General features: G+C 39.9%; 2 protein-coding genes and 3 non-coding genes across 6 annotated transcripts; all 5 read right to left on the minus strand.

The window, feature by feature from the left end:
* Positions 1-1012: 1012 nt before the first annotated feature.
* Positions 1013-4353, minus strand: rps8a (ribosomal protein S8a). Its single transcript, XM_063462793.1, has 6 exons — positions 4307-4353; positions 2890-2996; positions 2527-2626; positions 2146-2321; positions 1573-1702; positions 1013-1167 (listed from the first exon to the last, which is right to left on the minus strand). Exons 1-6 carry the CDS (start codon positions 4308-4310, stop codon positions 1058-1060), a joined length of 627 nt encoding a protein of 208 aa, XP_063318863.1. The 5' UTR covers positions 4311-4353; the 3' UTR covers positions 1013-1057.
* On the minus strand, positions 1811-1878 carry LOC134617865 (small nucleolar RNA SNORD38). Its single transcript, XR_010091735.1, has one exon. It is a non-coding gene; the product is annotated as a small nucleolar RNA SNORD38 (small nucleolar RNA).
* On the minus strand, positions 2417-2486 carry LOC134617864 (small nucleolar RNA SNORD38). The gene has a single exon (XR_010091733.1). It is a non-coding gene; the product is annotated as a small nucleolar RNA SNORD38 (small nucleolar RNA).
* Positions 2728-2836, minus strand: LOC134617866 (small nucleolar RNA SNORD46). Its single transcript, XR_010091736.1, has one exon. It is a non-coding gene; the product is annotated as a small nucleolar RNA SNORD46 (small nucleolar RNA).
* A 2923-nt stretch (positions 4354-7276) lies between the features above and the next one.
* hectd3 (HECT domain containing 3) lies at positions 7277-15862 on the minus strand. 2 transcript variants are annotated; one of them, XM_063461603.1, is made up of 20 exons: positions 15779-15862; positions 14968-15413; positions 13572-13819; positions 13339-13474; positions 12419-12540; positions 11813-11926; positions 11629-11711; positions 11349-11514; positions 11087-11168; positions 10635-10817; positions 10501-10553; positions 10236-10404; positions 10043-10156; positions 9772-9861; positions 9276-9482; positions 9039-9168; positions 8488-8562; positions 7825-7906; positions 7660-7731; positions 7277-7497 (listed from the first exon to the last, which is right to left on the minus strand). In XM_063461603.1, the coding sequence occupies exons 2-20, from the start codon at positions 15316-15318 to the stop codon at positions 7413-7415; spliced, it is 2562 nt and encodes an 853-aa protein (XP_063317673.1). In that variant the 5' UTR covers positions 15319-15413; positions 15779-15862; the 3' UTR covers positions 7277-7412. The 2 variants fall into 2 exon arrangements, with proteins under 2 accessions (XP_063317673.1, XP_063317672.1); XM_063461602.1 differs by having other exon boundaries at positions 13572-13825.
* Between the last annotated feature and the right edge of the window lie 52 nt (positions 15863-15914).

Genomic DNA, 15914 nt, shown 5'->3' on the forward strand with positions numbered 1-15914 from the left:
TTCCATTTGATTCAGTTTTATATAATGGATTATGGAGAAAAAACTGAATAGGGCTGAAAGTTCTTTTGCTTTATTACGTATTCAGGTTGTGTATCATGTTTTTGAAAAGTAACTAATTACTTTTGAAAATAAGTAATCATCAAGTAATGGGATTACATTTTCAAGAAGTAATTAGTAACTAATTACTTTTTTCAAGTAACTTGAACAACACTTGTTACTACAAATGCTTGATTACAGTTTTTGCTGCGAAGGGTTTCGTGACTCATTAGGTTTAAGGGGAATTGTTTTTTCACAAAGGTCCAGATAGAGGTGTTTTTACCCTTAATGAATGTAATGGAATTTTTTCAGGTTATCTTTTGGCTAATACTTTTTGACCTAAAATACATGAAAAATACCTCTTCATCACACTGGTTTAAAGACTTAAACAATTAGCCATGTGAGTTTCAATTAATGCAATCCTTATGTTCTTATAAGGAACTGATTTTCTCGTTTTCTATACACACACTCATAACATTTTACCTCTCAAATATGTTATGGGATTCCAATATTTGCGAGCCACATTGGCAGAAATAAAACACCCTCAAGATTTTTGCTGGTTCTTATTTGCATCAAATCCACTGCTAAGTGTTAAAAGTCATACCTCGACTCCAACACAAGCAGATTTTATTTTTTTTTTTTAAATGTAATGAACAGACATGAACAAGTATTTGCCTTATATTTACACCAACATCTAAGCAGCAGAGGCCTTTCCTCATTAAAATAGGTGTGGAAATGTCATTCTAAATAGTTGCTTTTACTCAGATCTGAATACTCCTCCAACTCAGCAATTCATCTAATGCACTCTTTAACGCATGCAGACCTGAAGACAGTCAGAAATATACATTTTTATATTTGTCACTAATTATAAGGTGTGATCTTTTTACCCCCAGTTAGCCTTGGAAAAGAAAATCCAGTTCTAATTGAATGCACAAATAACAGTCACATCCAGTGAAAGAGCAGACACAGTGGACAGTTGTGGGACGTTTGGATTTTATTGACGTATCAAACAGCTGTACATCTATTTGCCTTTCTTGGCCTTGATCTTCCTCAGGTAGAACTCCAGCTCCTTGCCCTCCAGGATGTAGCCGTCTGCTCTGCCGCACTGGCCGGGTCTGGAGGCGATGCAAGCTGCAAGAAGGAAGATGGAAGCAGAGTCAGTCATGTTATCAAGGTCAGCACATCAAGTTTCAGATGTGTGGGTTTGATGTTGCAGAAATATATTTAAGGCAATGAGAGCATGTTAACTTCAGTCTTTACATTTCTCCTGTCATTTGACCTTTCAATAAAAATACAAATATTTTATTCCTAGCAAATTTTTTAAACAGTCGCTCAAAATTATTTATAATTCTTGTGGAAAGTGAAAACCTTTTTGTTAAATACACCAAAAACACTGCCCTGGTATTTGTGTTTAACACATATGCACAAGATAAACTGCCCCACATGATTACTTTCATACTCTAATGATGAAAACTTTCAAACAGCACTCACCACTTATCCAAATAAAAATAATTCTGCCCCTAATGTTGGACTTACCGAGTAGTTTTCCCTGCTGGAACTGCTCTTCCAGGAGTGAGCTGATCTTGGCGTTCTTCTTGCGCTCATCGTACTTCTTCTGGGTCTTCTTTGACCTCTTCCTGTTCAGGATCTCTTCCTCCTCAGGGCTCTGCATCAGGATGGGAAAGCAAGGCTCTTTAGATGGTTGCAAAAAATTACTGCACAAAAACCACATGCTTTGAATGTTCTTTTAATGAGCAACTTCAGTTGACAGGTCTTTCTCAGAGTCTTTATTGTCACCACTTCCATTCAGTAGCAGAACTGGACAAGTTATCGTCATGGAAAGACATATCGAATCTGTTATCTTTGTTAATAAAGATAAAAGGCTTTAACTTTTGGTTGTTTATGGACAAATAAAGACGTCTTCCACTGAAGGGAGACGAAAGGCGTTTAAAACAAACTTAAAGAGTCTTTGGTATGACAAAGCTGCTGCATATGAAAGCGATGTGCCTCCATTAGCATTTAAAAAGCGTTCACAGTAACACAAGAGAATGCAAAACCTAGTTATAACGTGCTTTAACTACAAGCATCAACACTGAGCTTATGACATACCAGCTTGGCGCCCTTCTTGCGTCCCAGTGGAGTGGCGTAGTGAGCCTCATACCACTGCCTGAAGGGAAGACTGTCAACAAGGACGATGCAGTTCTTCACCAGGGTCTTGGTTCTGACCAGCTCGTTGTTGGAGGCATTGTAGACCACATCAATGATCCTGGTCTTCCGTGTGCAGCCTGAATACACAAAACCCAGGCATCATCATTAAACTTCCCATTGAATCTGACTACATAGTTTCATAAATCAGTTAACTATGAATAGAGAGAAGGTCTTTCTCAGGAGTCTTTGCTGTCACCACTTGCATTCAGAAGCAGAACTGGACAAAGTTATCATCATGGAAAGGTGTGTGGAATATCAAAAGGTATTCCAGGAGAAACTTACACTCAGAGCCCCATGAGAAGTTTCCATTGTCCAACCTCAGAGCTCGGTACTTCTTGTTCCCACCGCGGACCCTCACCGTGTGGATGCGGCGAGCTCCAATCTTTAAAAAAACAAAAAACAACAAGAACACATTGTATTATAGTTTATAAAAGGATTTGTGTGAAACCTCCTTTCCTGAGCAGCAGCATGCATATGCTTTGAAGCGTGTCAGTGTAACTATGACAAGTCCTAACATTGGTAAGCCCAAAGCTTTGAACCAAAACAGCTCAAAAAAAGACCTACCTAAGGTCAAGTTTTCATCACCCACGCTACCAAATTATTCAGTCTAATCAGGTAAGAGGTGCACCCCCCCAAAAAAGTCACCTTTGTGTTTGCAGCAGGTCGCCCGAGCTCATACTTCCTCTTCTTGTGGTAGGGCTTGCGTTTACCGCCGGTCTTGCGGCGTTTATGCCAGTTGTCCCTTGAGATACCTGCAAAAGTAAACACGGAAAGCTAGGAGTCAGCTTACTGGGCCACCAACAAGATGATAGCAAGAAGATTATTTTTGTGCTTGAGCAATCAGTTCTCCAAGGTAAGGGTTGTCCGCAATTTGATTTGGATTCCGCATAAAAGAGTTTCATCATGTCGCTCAAGCAATCAAATGGTACTTTTAAATGGCTAGATGTAGTTGCTTTTACAAAAAGTTAAAAATTAACAAAGCCAACTCATGTTGCACATTAACCCAGATTTAAACTACTTTAACAGTAAACAAAAAACTGAGATGAGCCAACATCCAGACTCAAAACAATGCAGCAATATTTCAATCATAACACATGTTCTAGGCTACAAATACACCCTAGATTGAGCCATCATAGTATTCCTAAAGTCAAGACAGAAACATATTTCCACAACTATTATATATATTCGTTTGGGTTTTCAGTAGTAATCCAGGGGTCCTACATTACCAACGTGAACCTAAAGCAACCAAAACATGTGGCTAGTGACATCTCCTGTGTTCCACCCTGCATGCAGGCCTGCTAACCGTCCCACTCAATGAGCATTAGTCCTTATTCTCAAAGCGTCTGGTGCTCCACTACTCCAAGTTATGGTTTGAATGTTCTTGAATGTTCTTCCAAAGCACAACAAGGAACATTTCGAGGTGAAGCCCAAGGTGTCCCACTGAAGGACATGAATGCATCATAGAGCATGCAGGAAGGGAGACACGAGACAGGCCGGGTCTACCTGCGACATAGCTTTCAAAATAAGATGCCTCTAAATAGCACAAAATAAAGCTGAACTAAGCTCGACAACAATAACTAGACAGAACACTTTTCTAAAAAAGCATCAGCATTTACATTATTACGTTAAGCGTCTGAGCCAAGCAGCATGACAAGATCACGATCGGCATGCTAACTAAGCTAACTTCGACCAGCCTAAACAGTTGAATTTGCGAGCACAAGATCTCCAACACTTTTCGTATAAAGCCAACTTAACGAGAAAACACAGCTGCTTCATACTAAAACATCCCAAACCAGCCACAAGAGAAGTCTTTAGGGACACTTCAGCCTCAGCAGCTAACTACATAGCCGTTGAGAGCAGCCATCTTGGATACTCGCTTCAGATAGCCACTAGAAAAAAATTCTTTAAAACAAATTCAAAATACTATAGACAGCAAAGAGTCAGCTATTTCTATTTAGATAGCAACATTTATCGCTATAGCAAACCATTACTGGAATATTCCTTCGTTAAAACATCAGATGGGTAAGGATTCGGTCTCCGGCGCGAGCATGAAAACACGTACCCATTCTCAGGCGCCGGCTAGAAAGAGGAACCGCAAGGGCTCATGGGGAGGTTTGAACACCCTAGGTCTCGCGAGAACTAACTCTACAACGAACGAGATTTCCTTCATCGTCTCAGAAAAGTTTCGAGATACCCATACTAGAGACAGAACAACATTACAGAAAGTACAACGTTACTTTCATATTCTCTAAGGTCTTCATTTTCTTCTTTTTCATCAGGCAGTTTCCTTTATGGGTGGACACAGCAGATCATCTGCCTCCATCTCACGCCATCCCTTGCATCCTCTTCAGTCACACCAGCTTTCTGCATGCCCTTCTTCTCCTCTGAGGTCTTCCTCCGTCCAGTATATCCAATTACCTCATCTGCACATGTCTAAACCATGGCAGCCTTGAAACTCTAACTTTGCCTCCAAATCGCTCAGCCTGACCGGTCCCTCTGATGTACTCATTTATAATCTTGCCTATTCTGGTCACTTTCAATTAAGGTCTGAGCATCTCCAGTTCTTCAACCTCCAGCTTTCCCTCCTGTGTTCCTGCAGTGCCACCATCTTCAAACCATACACCATAGCAGGCCATACTATCATCTTGTAAACCTTCCCTTTCACTCTTGCTGTTATCATTTTTCCAGATATCACCCAAGGTATCACATACAGGTGCATCTCAAAATCTGAAATATTCTGAAAAAGTGTATTTTTTCATAATTGTATTCAAAAATATAAACTTTTTTATATCCCATGATCACACATCTCAAGCCTTTTTTGTTTTATTTTAGATGACTGTGGCTTATAAATCATGAAAATCAGAAATCCATTGTCTAAAATGATTAGAACATATAGTTTATCACTTGGTCATTAAACACATTCACAATCCGGTTGTAGCATAGACTAAGAAATTGATGAGCTGCAAGTTGTCATTAATGCTATTTAATGCATATTTTTTCCAGTTGTGGTCTGAAGTTTACACACTCGTCATGGGCACGAATGTCATGGTAATTCTGGGATTTTCATGATTTATTTGCTTATGCAACATACATCTTTCATAACTTTAAAAAACAAGAATTGGATGTACAAATTTGAACTTTATTTTCCTCTAATCCACACAGGTTCCAAAATATACATGCACCTCCTCTTATATTTGGCTAAAATCTGCCTTAGCAAGATACCAGATAGTTGTGGTTCTGCCTTAATTCTGGCTAGATATTTGGCCACTCTTCTTGCTAGAATTCATTTAAACTGATTTCCCTGGCATGGACCCAGCTTTTAAGCACAATCCACACATTTTTAATAAGGTTAAGGCTGAAGCTTCGGAAGAGCCAGTCCACACGCATTACGTTAGCCTGCTCCATCCATTCCAAAACCAGTTCTGAAAGGGTGTTTGGGCTCATTGTCCTCTTGAAACACCCAACTGCCTTCAAGTTTAGTTGTTGGATCAAATTCTTCAACTTGATCCAAAGTAAAGTTGAAGAATTTGAAGGTACTCCCTCCTCATTATTCTATCCACTTTGTGGAATATACCAGTTCCACTGGCAGTAAAACAGCCCCAGAGCATGATGTTGCCACCATTATGCTTGACATCTGGTATAATGTTTTTAGGTCATCTTTACTCCTCCAAACACACCTCTTGTCACTGCAGCCAAATAACTCAGTTGGTCTTGTCTGACCATAAAACCTTTGTCCAGAATGTATTTAGCTTGTCCATCTGGACAGCTGCAAATTTCAGTCGCGCTTGAAGGTGTCAACTTTGAAGCAAGGCAGTCTTTAATGGTCAGCAACCTCTCAGTGCATGGTGACATAAAACTCCCTTCACTGTTCCTGCAGTCTCCAGCTCATGCTAGGCTTAAGTTTTTCACTGTTCCTGAACATCCTAAGCAATTTGATCTCATCTGAGAGTGACGGTTGAGTTTTTTAACAGACCTTGACAAAGGGATGGCAGATCCAAACAAAGTATTATTTTTTACTTGTCCTTTTATAAATTCCATCTGTGCCTTGTAGCAACTGTCAGACAAATATAACCACAATAATAGAGCTGTTACCATTGCAGACATTAAAGACACTAACAACAAGAAAGTGGTGTAGGAACACAACCACACATCAAATATAAGTAAGGGACATCCATATCAGACCACATCGTATAATCACCTATATTTGTTGAACAGAGAAAGATTGAAACAACCTCTGGGCACAAGATCTTTTATAGACTGGGCCATTACTGCCATATGAATTGGCTGGTGAGTGGATAATGACATGTATTTAATTACTGCTGTGACAAAAGGACCTGATGACTGCAGGGAATGGTGCAAATGTTCTGTTTATTTTTTTTGCATGCATGCGTCTTTCAGCGTCTTTGTCTGCTTCTCACTGTGTATCACCATGTTGTTGCTTTTAACTCCAACTCTCCTCCCTGAGTCCTGTCACGCTGCTTAAATAGGGGAGCCACGATTAAATGATGGCTACCTGCTGTTGACCATCCTTCCCTGGCACTGCCCCCTCCCTCCTCTGTAGCTGAGCCACAAACCACACCCCACAACAACTTCTATTCTGTCTTACAATTTTTAGAGTTAGTAATGAAAACAGATGTCATTTCAAAATGTATAATAAAAGAATAGATATAATGTTAAAGAACATGTAACACAGGTACTTTAAATAGGTTGTTTTTAGACACAAGTATAATAAAATGAAGATTAAGAATGAGTAAATACATATAATGCGTAAATCTAATGTAAAATTTTATTAACAGTAAACAGTAATTAATTGGACCGCGTGTTATACCGATGACTTCATCTGTTTGATCATTTTTAACAATTTGGGTTTAGAAACACTATGTTTACTCATTTTTATTACCAGCAACATTTAAATATGTTGTCATGATAACTTCTTCCTGTTTTGTCTGGGTTAAATGATTCTTGAAGAAAATTTGATCTTTTACTGGGTTGAACACATAAAAAGTTAATAAAAACCATACTGAGTCACGTCCATGTTTCCATATAGTTATTTATTATATACAGCTATTGGTTATTTGGCAGTTGTGAGGGTATGGTGAAGAGTTGGCAAGATATCTTGATTCGACTGAGTTGTGGCGTGTGCAGCGGTCAGTGAAACAGTAGGGAGATTACTCTTCCCAGGGACTCATGTCGGTATCAATGGCCACACAGTTGTACGCAGCATAGCGCAGCTTCTCCTCACAAACTTTCGCACTGCAGGACAAAACAAGGAATAGAGGAAACGACACAAGACAATAATGTAACAGTGCTGTCAACTTCAAAAACTGCTTAATAATCTTTAAGAGATTTAACTTCTGTTAAATCATCAATGCATCATTAATAACAGTGCACATGAAGCACATGGGGTTGTTATACCTTGGATAGTTGGGTAGATAAAGAGTACTAGAACATGTGGAGGACTGTGGAAGTGCATCAGTCGTTTCAGATCTGAATCAAGAAAAAAACAACAAAAAACAAATTACAATCAAATCTAAATCAAATTGTAGTCAAATAATAATAACTATGTACACTTGAACTCACCCTTGTTTGTCAGGAAAGACGTAGATAGGTGCAGGAAGACGACTTCGACCGGTTACAAACCTCAGAAACCTGCTGCGATCCTCTGAAGACAGAAATCAAGAATATCAGTCACTGGGTCAAAATCTGCACTTGAATAATGCAGACACAAATACAATTTAGCATCTTTATATAAACCTAGAATGTATATGAAAGATGGACATAGTCACCGTGACACCAGCCACTAGTGTTACGCTGGTGTTTTGAATTTGAAATAATGAGATAACAATTTGTCAGTCACTCTCTCAAACACACTCTGCTTTATCCTTTTGTCTGAATGCAGAGGGGACCATAATTCACAAAATGAACACCATGTTTTATTCAGTAATATTGGAAAATGGAGACTGAAACCATAAATTCACCATGAAAAAGTGAACCGAGCTCATGGACGAAGCACGATAAGGTTTATTTTTCAATCTTATACAACCCGTCTTCTTCTTAACAACAGAGGTTCTGCCCCCTGCTGGTCATTACAAAAAATAGCAATTTAAGGGATTTCTCCATTGGCTTCATTTTTCGGACCCAAAAGCTTTAACTGTCTTTTATATGCGGCCATTGGTGCAGAGTTTATGTTGTGAGAGCCATTTACTACTTTGTAAAATGGGGCAAAATAGACAGTGAACTCACCATTGGTGAAGTTTGTCAGTGCCTCCCATAAGTACTGCACTCTAACATCACTTTGTTCCAGGTCCTCATAACGTGCTGGTGGGGAGAACAAAAGATTACAATGGTTTTGGTTACTTGCAGCATTTTGTGACTTAATACAACTTGCATCTTATTACTTCACCTTAACTTGTACCTTAACAGAAACAACATCTCAGACCTCATTTGTGGTCGAGGATTTGAAAGGAACATGGATAAAATGAAGATGGGAAAAGTCCCACAACAGGTCAACCTCTTTTGTGTTTTTAAAGCTACACCAAGTCCACTTGTGAAAAAAGGTACCACATGCATACACGGGTGTACTGAAAATTAAATACAATTCCTTTGAAAACATAACAGATACCACTGCTAAAATCAGATTGTTTAAACTAAGTTAGAATTTTATTTTAATTTATCCACTTCCAGTTGTGTCTTGGATAAATTACTTGCAAATGGTCCCATTTCACTTTCTTAATTACAAGAGAAAAATGTCTGCTTATTGTCAAAGTCAGTTCAAATCCAGGCCGGATACTCACTGAGTCGCTTCAGAGCTTCCACAGTGATCTCTGGGTCTCCACATATTTTCTTTTCCACTTCCTGCCAGGTGAGCAGGTCCAGCACTGCCTGAGGAACCACCTTCAGCAGTCCCGTCTGTATGGCAGCAATCTGTAACACATGTGTACAAACCACTAAAACATCACTGGAGTATTTTACAAAGAGTAGACTTAAAGAGTAAAAGAAATATGTGTAATTCCAATATATGTGAAGCCCACCTGCTGTTTGCTCTCCTCCATTCGAGCTTTCTGCACCAGGCGGATAAACTCACTGCGGTCCTCATAATGAACTGACACATTACTGCCACCGGGGATCAGTTCCACCATTGAGCCATCTGTCAGCAGAGTGGTGTAGACCAGCTCCTCCCCAAATCGGAACTCAAATGTCTCCTGGTCCATGTTCTCCATGGCCTCCAGAAGGTTTACCTGAACACATGTTCACAGTGAGGCAATAACCAGGAAAACAACCCATCCAATCTGTTAATTCCTTCTAGATTTTAATTTTAACGCAGAAAAGAAAAAAACCCCAAAACACTACATGTACCAAAAGTAATCGATCAACAAACTGTAGGAGCAAATTCATAATTAATTATAAAATAGTGACAATAAATTCTTGTACTTTTATGAAACACAGTCTGCAGAGACTTCTCTTCTTTCAAAGCTTTGACATTTAAATGACACCACCATGTAAATGTAATGATTTGAATATCCTCACCAGTACAGAGTCTACTGCAGCAAAGTCTTTACTCCAGCTGACAGCTTCCCCAATCAGCTGCTTCCACACAAGCCCCGGAAGAGCCAAAACCTGCAGGAGTGGACACACAGCAAGTCTGAAAAGTCAAATATCTACAACTAATAAATATTTACAATGGTAATTATGTAGGTACTATGTTACAATAATTTAATAAAACCATTAAATTTTTGTTAAAACCCAATAAATACTCTTACACTGTTCTAAAATTGCAAACAACCTACAAAAGACTCACCAAGAAATCCTTCCCTCTGAGAGCAGCACCCATCAGCTGACCGATCCACTCGTACTTGTGGAACTCTTTACAGGAAGGGGTGGGAACGTAATAATCTCTAGCCTCAAAGTCGCCCTGACAGATGAGCAAAAGGCACTTTTAGAACAACAGTGATATCCATTCTGATGATAGGCGGCAATGGGATAGTGACTACCTGGTTGGATGTCCGGGTGAAGAACGGGAGAGGCATGGGACACTCGGACGAGCTGGGGCAAAGCTCCTCCGACATGTCTGCGAGGCTATCTCGAAATCCACCTCCTTGGTCGATAATTCCCTCTGCAATGAACTTGCATTCCCACCACTGGTCATAACGAGCGGGCCACCTGAAGGATCAAAAAGGCACACTGGAGATTCAGATTTTAATCCTCGAGTTATAAAAGTCATAAATATTGGACACAAGAAGCTGATAAAATGCACACCTGTAATCTAAAGTTTTCTCAAACTTGTCTGATGGCTTGAGACCCTCATACACCTGCAAGAGGAAAAATAAAGCATCTGAATTATTGCACATCTTCTCTACACATTGAATTTTAGGCTTCCTTCTGGTCCCTACCTGGTTGAAGACGGCGTTCTTGCAGGTTGGGTCCAGAGACGGGTTGTCCCTGTGCTCCATGGCCAGACGTCGGTTAATGTAGAGTCGAGGCATGAAGTTTGGCTTACTGGTCTCCGAGTCTTTCAGGCACTGAGTGATGAGGGCTGAGCGGCGCTTGGACAGCAGCAAGAACTGCTTTATGCTCTAAAGGGCACCAAAAGACACATGTTATAAAGAAACAAAAAAACAAACATACAAGGTGACGCTTAATCATGAAAGATGTATTAATCTCTAGTGGTTGCTCATAAAAAATAAACAGGGTATTTGGGAATGTATCATGAACTTGTTTTTGTGAACACTGGAATCAAAAATCAAAAAAGGCATCGTAGTCAAGCACAAGCATAAGCCCTAGTTAATGCTTGCTGTTGTGCACAGATCATAAATTACACGTTAAAAGCTTTAGGGCGACTCACTTTGATCTGGTTGAAGGTACCCAGGCTGTAATCCCAGGCTGGCACTAGGTGCGGGAGCGCGCTGTCCAAAAGACTGATAAACCTGGAGACAGAAAGAGTTACAAACTGGAAACACCTTCTGTTTACAGATAACATGGACAATCAGAACACTTTATCTTGAGGGTAAAGACCTGAGAAGTTGAAGAAGGATATTTTTTCCAAGCCTGAAGACAAATATTTAGTTCTGTAAAAAGTACATGGGGCACAATGTTCGCTGACCTACCTCTGGATAACTAACGCTCTGCGGTACAGGATGTCTGGTGGGGTGCCCTGCAGACGTGGGTAGCGGACGAGGTTAGAGGACTGGAAAACATCAGCGTTCAGACCCAGATCCCTCTCACAGGACGACTTTATCTTCAAGCCTCGGATCCGCACATCTATTCCATCCTCTGTAAAAGCCAAAATGAGAAAAAAAGTGTTGCTTTATGTTCAGTGCAAAAGCTCCTGCAAAAGCATTCAAACAGAAATCAGCTAGTTTGACACAAAAACATAAAAATTCTGACCTCTACATTCCTCGATCCGAATTTCAATAACTGGTAAATGGGAAGTCATATCCTCAAGCACACACACTTCTCCTATCAGATTGCTAGAAACATAAAAGTAAAAGTACATAAATGTACAGTATAAACTGTAATTTTTTTTTTTAAATTGCAAACTGTAGCAATAATCTCGTTTGACAAAACTTACTCATCTATGGTGACGTCACTTAGCTTCTTTAGGTTGTCTCCTTCTCCTCCAAACACTGTGACTCTTTTGGGCATGTAGTTATCATCCGTTGAGTCCACAGTCAGTATCAGCTTACTAGTAAACAAAACAGGACATTAAATAAAATATTGAGACCTCAGCAGCTTATCAGTGAAACAGAAAGAGACATTAAGTGCTTCACATTTTTAAATGTTTAACCCTGGAGAACCCATGGGGTCAGATCTGATCCCATTGGTTTTCTAGGGAAACCATGGGGTCAAATTTGACCCCATGGGTTCTCCAGGGCTAATATAGCAACTTTACGTGATGATTATACCATCATAGCGATAGTGCAAAATCTGGGTAAAATACCCAGACCAGTTGTTGTCAAACTTCTTACTTTAGAACCCAAAAACATTATATTCATATCATTATATATACTAATTTTAATATATACATTACACCATTTACAAGACAAAAAACTGCATGTGGCACAGTTTACATTACAGTTTATCTTAATGATCTTGTTGTCATAGTCACTGCACTGTCCAAGCCTTTGACTTTATTTTTACTATTCTTTACTATTACTCAATTTTTGTGTTTCCTTACTTGACCACAGTGCCTTTCTTCATATGCAGGCGGATCCAGTGTTGGCCCTGCATGCCGTCGCTCTCCCAGTAAGTTTCAACGTCGCCATCTGTCAGGCAGCTCGCCCCCCCGCTGGGATCTTCCTGTAAGCAAATATCAAGGTTTGATGAATGGACTGAATTCATAAACAAACCCATCTTAAATTCATAAATACATACATATTTGTCATACCCACAAATAATTACATGCATGTTATACTAGACTGTCTATCATGATGGTCACTAGGTCAAATTAAAGTCTTGAAAACTTCTCAGATCAATCTGGTTTCCTTTCACTGCATTTTTGATGTCATCAGGAAAGAGGTCCAATGTAACTCCACCGAGAACGCCAATCCATGTTTTGCCAACGTTAAAAAGAAAAGAAAACAATCCCCCCCCAAAAAAGAAAAAAAAAAAACCCAAACAAACAAACAAACAAACCACAATGCTTCATCAGTGTCCCACAGTGAAATCTAGATGTTCACGTGTCAACACAAAGCCACAGTCTTCCCAGGAGTGGACCCAGTTTCTCATTTAGCCCCTTGGGAATATTAATTGCTCATTAATTGCTGTATACAGTGGCGCATATCAATTTGTCAAGATGCAAACTAATGGGATGTCAATAAATTGTTTAATTTAGCCAAATAAAAGATGATATCATACAGTATAAACCTAGTATGACAGACATAAACCATTTAATTCAATTGGGCTAATAAACATAACTAGCATTTCTGTCACATCCTTGCAGACTGGTTAATAGTATTCTATTTACCTTAACATGACATCACAAACTAAAATCCTCATTTTCTTTTTTTATACTTAGAAAGATTTAGACTGTTTGAAATGAGATTTAAAGTCAGTCGATGTGAGTTTCATTTGTGACGAGGGGTTAATTTTGCTCACCGAGCATGAAGACACATCGATGCTGGTCACACACTGCTTCACACTCCCCAAGTTCTCGTCCTCTTTTCCTATGTGATCGTAGAAGTAATGCACGAGGTCCTCATCACATTCATATGTCCAAGTAGGAGGAACATACCTGAAACAGTTCAACTGAGCATTAATTGCATTCATTTTAAAATCTGCTGCACCAGAAAACTCAACTTTCCATTTTAACTTTGCACAGACAGACTCACCTCAGCTTCTGGACGGCAGCCTCATCACACTCTGCGATTTTGGGTTTCTCGCCAATGTAAAGTGCATTCTCCACATCCACCACTTGTTCCCACCTGTTGCAGGGCTTGTGGTCGTAGCCAAAGAGCTGCTGCTGCCTAGTGACAGTCTCTGGTGACTCCACGGGTACCAGCCTGTCGCCTCCCTCGGTGTGTTTACACACAAGAATCCAGCCTTCTTCCAAATCTTGGCCCGGACGGTGCTCCTCCAGCTGCTCCTTCGGACAGACACGGATCAACTGGTCAACATTTGCTTTCTTACCAAATTTACAATAATTGAGAACACACGACTGAACCTATAATACCTTTTTCGAGTTCCATATTTTAAATGTTGCGTCACAGCTCATAAAAATTCTTATTTATCTTGTATACAAAGTTCATCCACTTTCTGAAAAATCCATATTTCACTCCACCCTTGTTACCTTTAAGCCAACTGTTTTCCTGAATGGCTTGCCCTTTTGCACCAGAGGGTTTAAACAGCAGGTATGAGGAGCTGCATGTCTGAGATGACATTAGAGATATCAGCTCTCTATGACCTCATACAGAGCCAAGAGCTGAAAAACTGCCTGAAATAGTTTTATTTGATGCCAAACACAGGAATATAATTCCTGTATTTGGCTTACATGAATTATTTGTATGTAACAAAACCCATTATTTCTAACTTTAACCACAATAGACATGTGCACCATAATTGTGCAATATTCACTGCAATAATTATAATCAAGATTAATCTATTTTTGCTGTAATAAAATGTGGCAAAATATATAAACCTCTCTCTTTCTAACTCAGTTGCTCAAGCTTATATTCATGATTCATCATTTTACAGAGCTTTTATTGATAGGGACAAGATCACCTGTTTTTATGGGATTACCAGTTAAACCTAATGCATATCTTTGGATGAAAATCATTGCAGACATGAGAAGATCCTAATATGATATCACAAACTGAAATCTTCAGTCTTGCTTTTCATTCACAAAAAACATTTGATATAAGAACTGGAATCAGTTAATGTGAGTTTCATTTGTAAAGAGGGTCAAATTTCGCTACTATGTACCTAATATGTTACTTTGCAGCTCGATACTTTTATTCTTTGACCCTTTTAGAGCTGTGAGTTCAAAATAATTTTCATGTTATACTGAGCCTTAGCAAAGCCACTCAGTTCATCCACTGTCTGAAACTGTCTGAGTGCTTTTAGGCTCACTGGATTATTGGACCTCATTATCTGAAACTTATTTAATGTGAGCCTCCACCACTGTAACAGTATGTAAAGTGTATGTAAACAAAGGATTATTGTTGTTTCAAGCAGCACAAAGGCTTTTCCTGATGTCACTGCATCCAAGGGGAAGTAACAGCGTCTTACCTTATTCATTTTGACCCAAAGGCCCTGGCTATTACAGTACTCCTCCCCTGTTGTCCGGATGCATGTCCCTTTCTTTGGTTCAATGTTGTACTTGCATGCTTTCTTACTGTGGGCATTCTGATGGGGGCTTTCGAAGACAGAGACTATGGTTTTTCCCACGGTGGAGCCTCCCGCAGAGGCACCGGAGGAGGAAGCGGATGAGCTGGAAGATGAATCCTTGCAGATTTTGTAGCACACTTCTTTGGGGACATAACACAGACACTCGGGCACCGGTTCGCTCCTCCTGAAAGTTTCGATGCACCTGTTCAGGAAGCGGATCCTGCCGAGCAGCAGGTGAGGGTTGTCGCCCATCGTGAAGGTGGCAGTCAGTAGCTCAGCAGTAGCAGGAGCTCATCAGCTGACATTACACCGCGTTTGTTTTCCTGCGTGGCTGCGCAGGGATGCTCCTGTCAAACCAAACAAAACCCAACTTTCTTTAGAAACTTTGGCTTCGTTTGAAATATCGATTAATTAAACTGGCCTCCTAGCTCTCATAATAAAATCTGAACACTGTCTGAAATGCTAGGAATTCGATAATCAGCAGGCAAAGTTCCCTGACACAAATATCACCTCCTCCCATTAGGTAAAAGTGAGAGCGCTAACATTAGCATGCTACCAGGGTGTTCAGTAAACGAGTCCATCCCTCACCGCAGCTGTCATCAACAACCCTGGCGGCCAGCTAGGCTCATATTTAACAAACCTTCACGGGACATGAACATTTCACGGAGTAAAAAGTGTGGTCATTTCTTAAAAACAGCAGATACCAACGTACCTGCTGACAAGTGTCCCGCACCCTGTTAAAGATTCTATGGTTTTCTGACAACACGGAAGAGCAAAGACTCTTCTGATCCTTCCGGCCTTCCGTCGCTGTTTCCTTTACAAAATAAAAGCTTCTCAGTCGAGTATTT

Source organism: Pelmatolapia mariae, linkage group LG18 (assembly GCF_036321145.2).
Source record: "Pelmatolapia mariae isolate MD_Pm_ZW linkage group LG18, Pm_UMD_F_2, whole genome shotgun sequence".
NCBI lineage: Eukaryota > Metazoa > Chordata > Actinopteri > Cichliformes > Cichlidae > Pelmatolapia > Pelmatolapia mariae.

What these genes read in the sequence shown, in the direction of transcription:
- rps8a (XM_063462793.1), bottom strand. An exon ending in GACCTGCTGCAAACACAAAG is followed by an intron (nt 2,627 to 2,889) that starts GTGACTTTTTTG and finishes GTTTTTTTAAAG; the next exon opens with ATTGGAGCTCGCCGCATCCA. An exon ending in GCAAGAAGGGCGCCAAGCTG is followed by an intron (nt 1,703 to 2,145) that starts GTATGTCATAAG and finishes ATCCTGATGCAG; the next exon opens with AGCCCTGAGGAGGAAGAGAT.
- hectd3 (XM_063461602.1), bottom strand. Translation starts at nt 15,318, where the DNA reads ATGGGCGACAACCCTCACCTGCTGCTCGGCAGGATCCGCTTCCTGAAC. An exon ending in AGTGACGTCACCATAGATGA is followed by an intron (nt 11,712 to 11,812) that starts GTAAGTTTTGTC and finishes TTATGTTTCTAG; the next exon opens with CAATCTGATAGGAGAAGTGT. An exon ending in GTACCTTCAACCAGATCAAA is followed by an intron (nt 10,818 to 11,086) that starts GTGAGTCGCCCT and finishes GGTGCCCTTTAG; the next exon opens with AGCATAAAGCAGTTCTTGCT.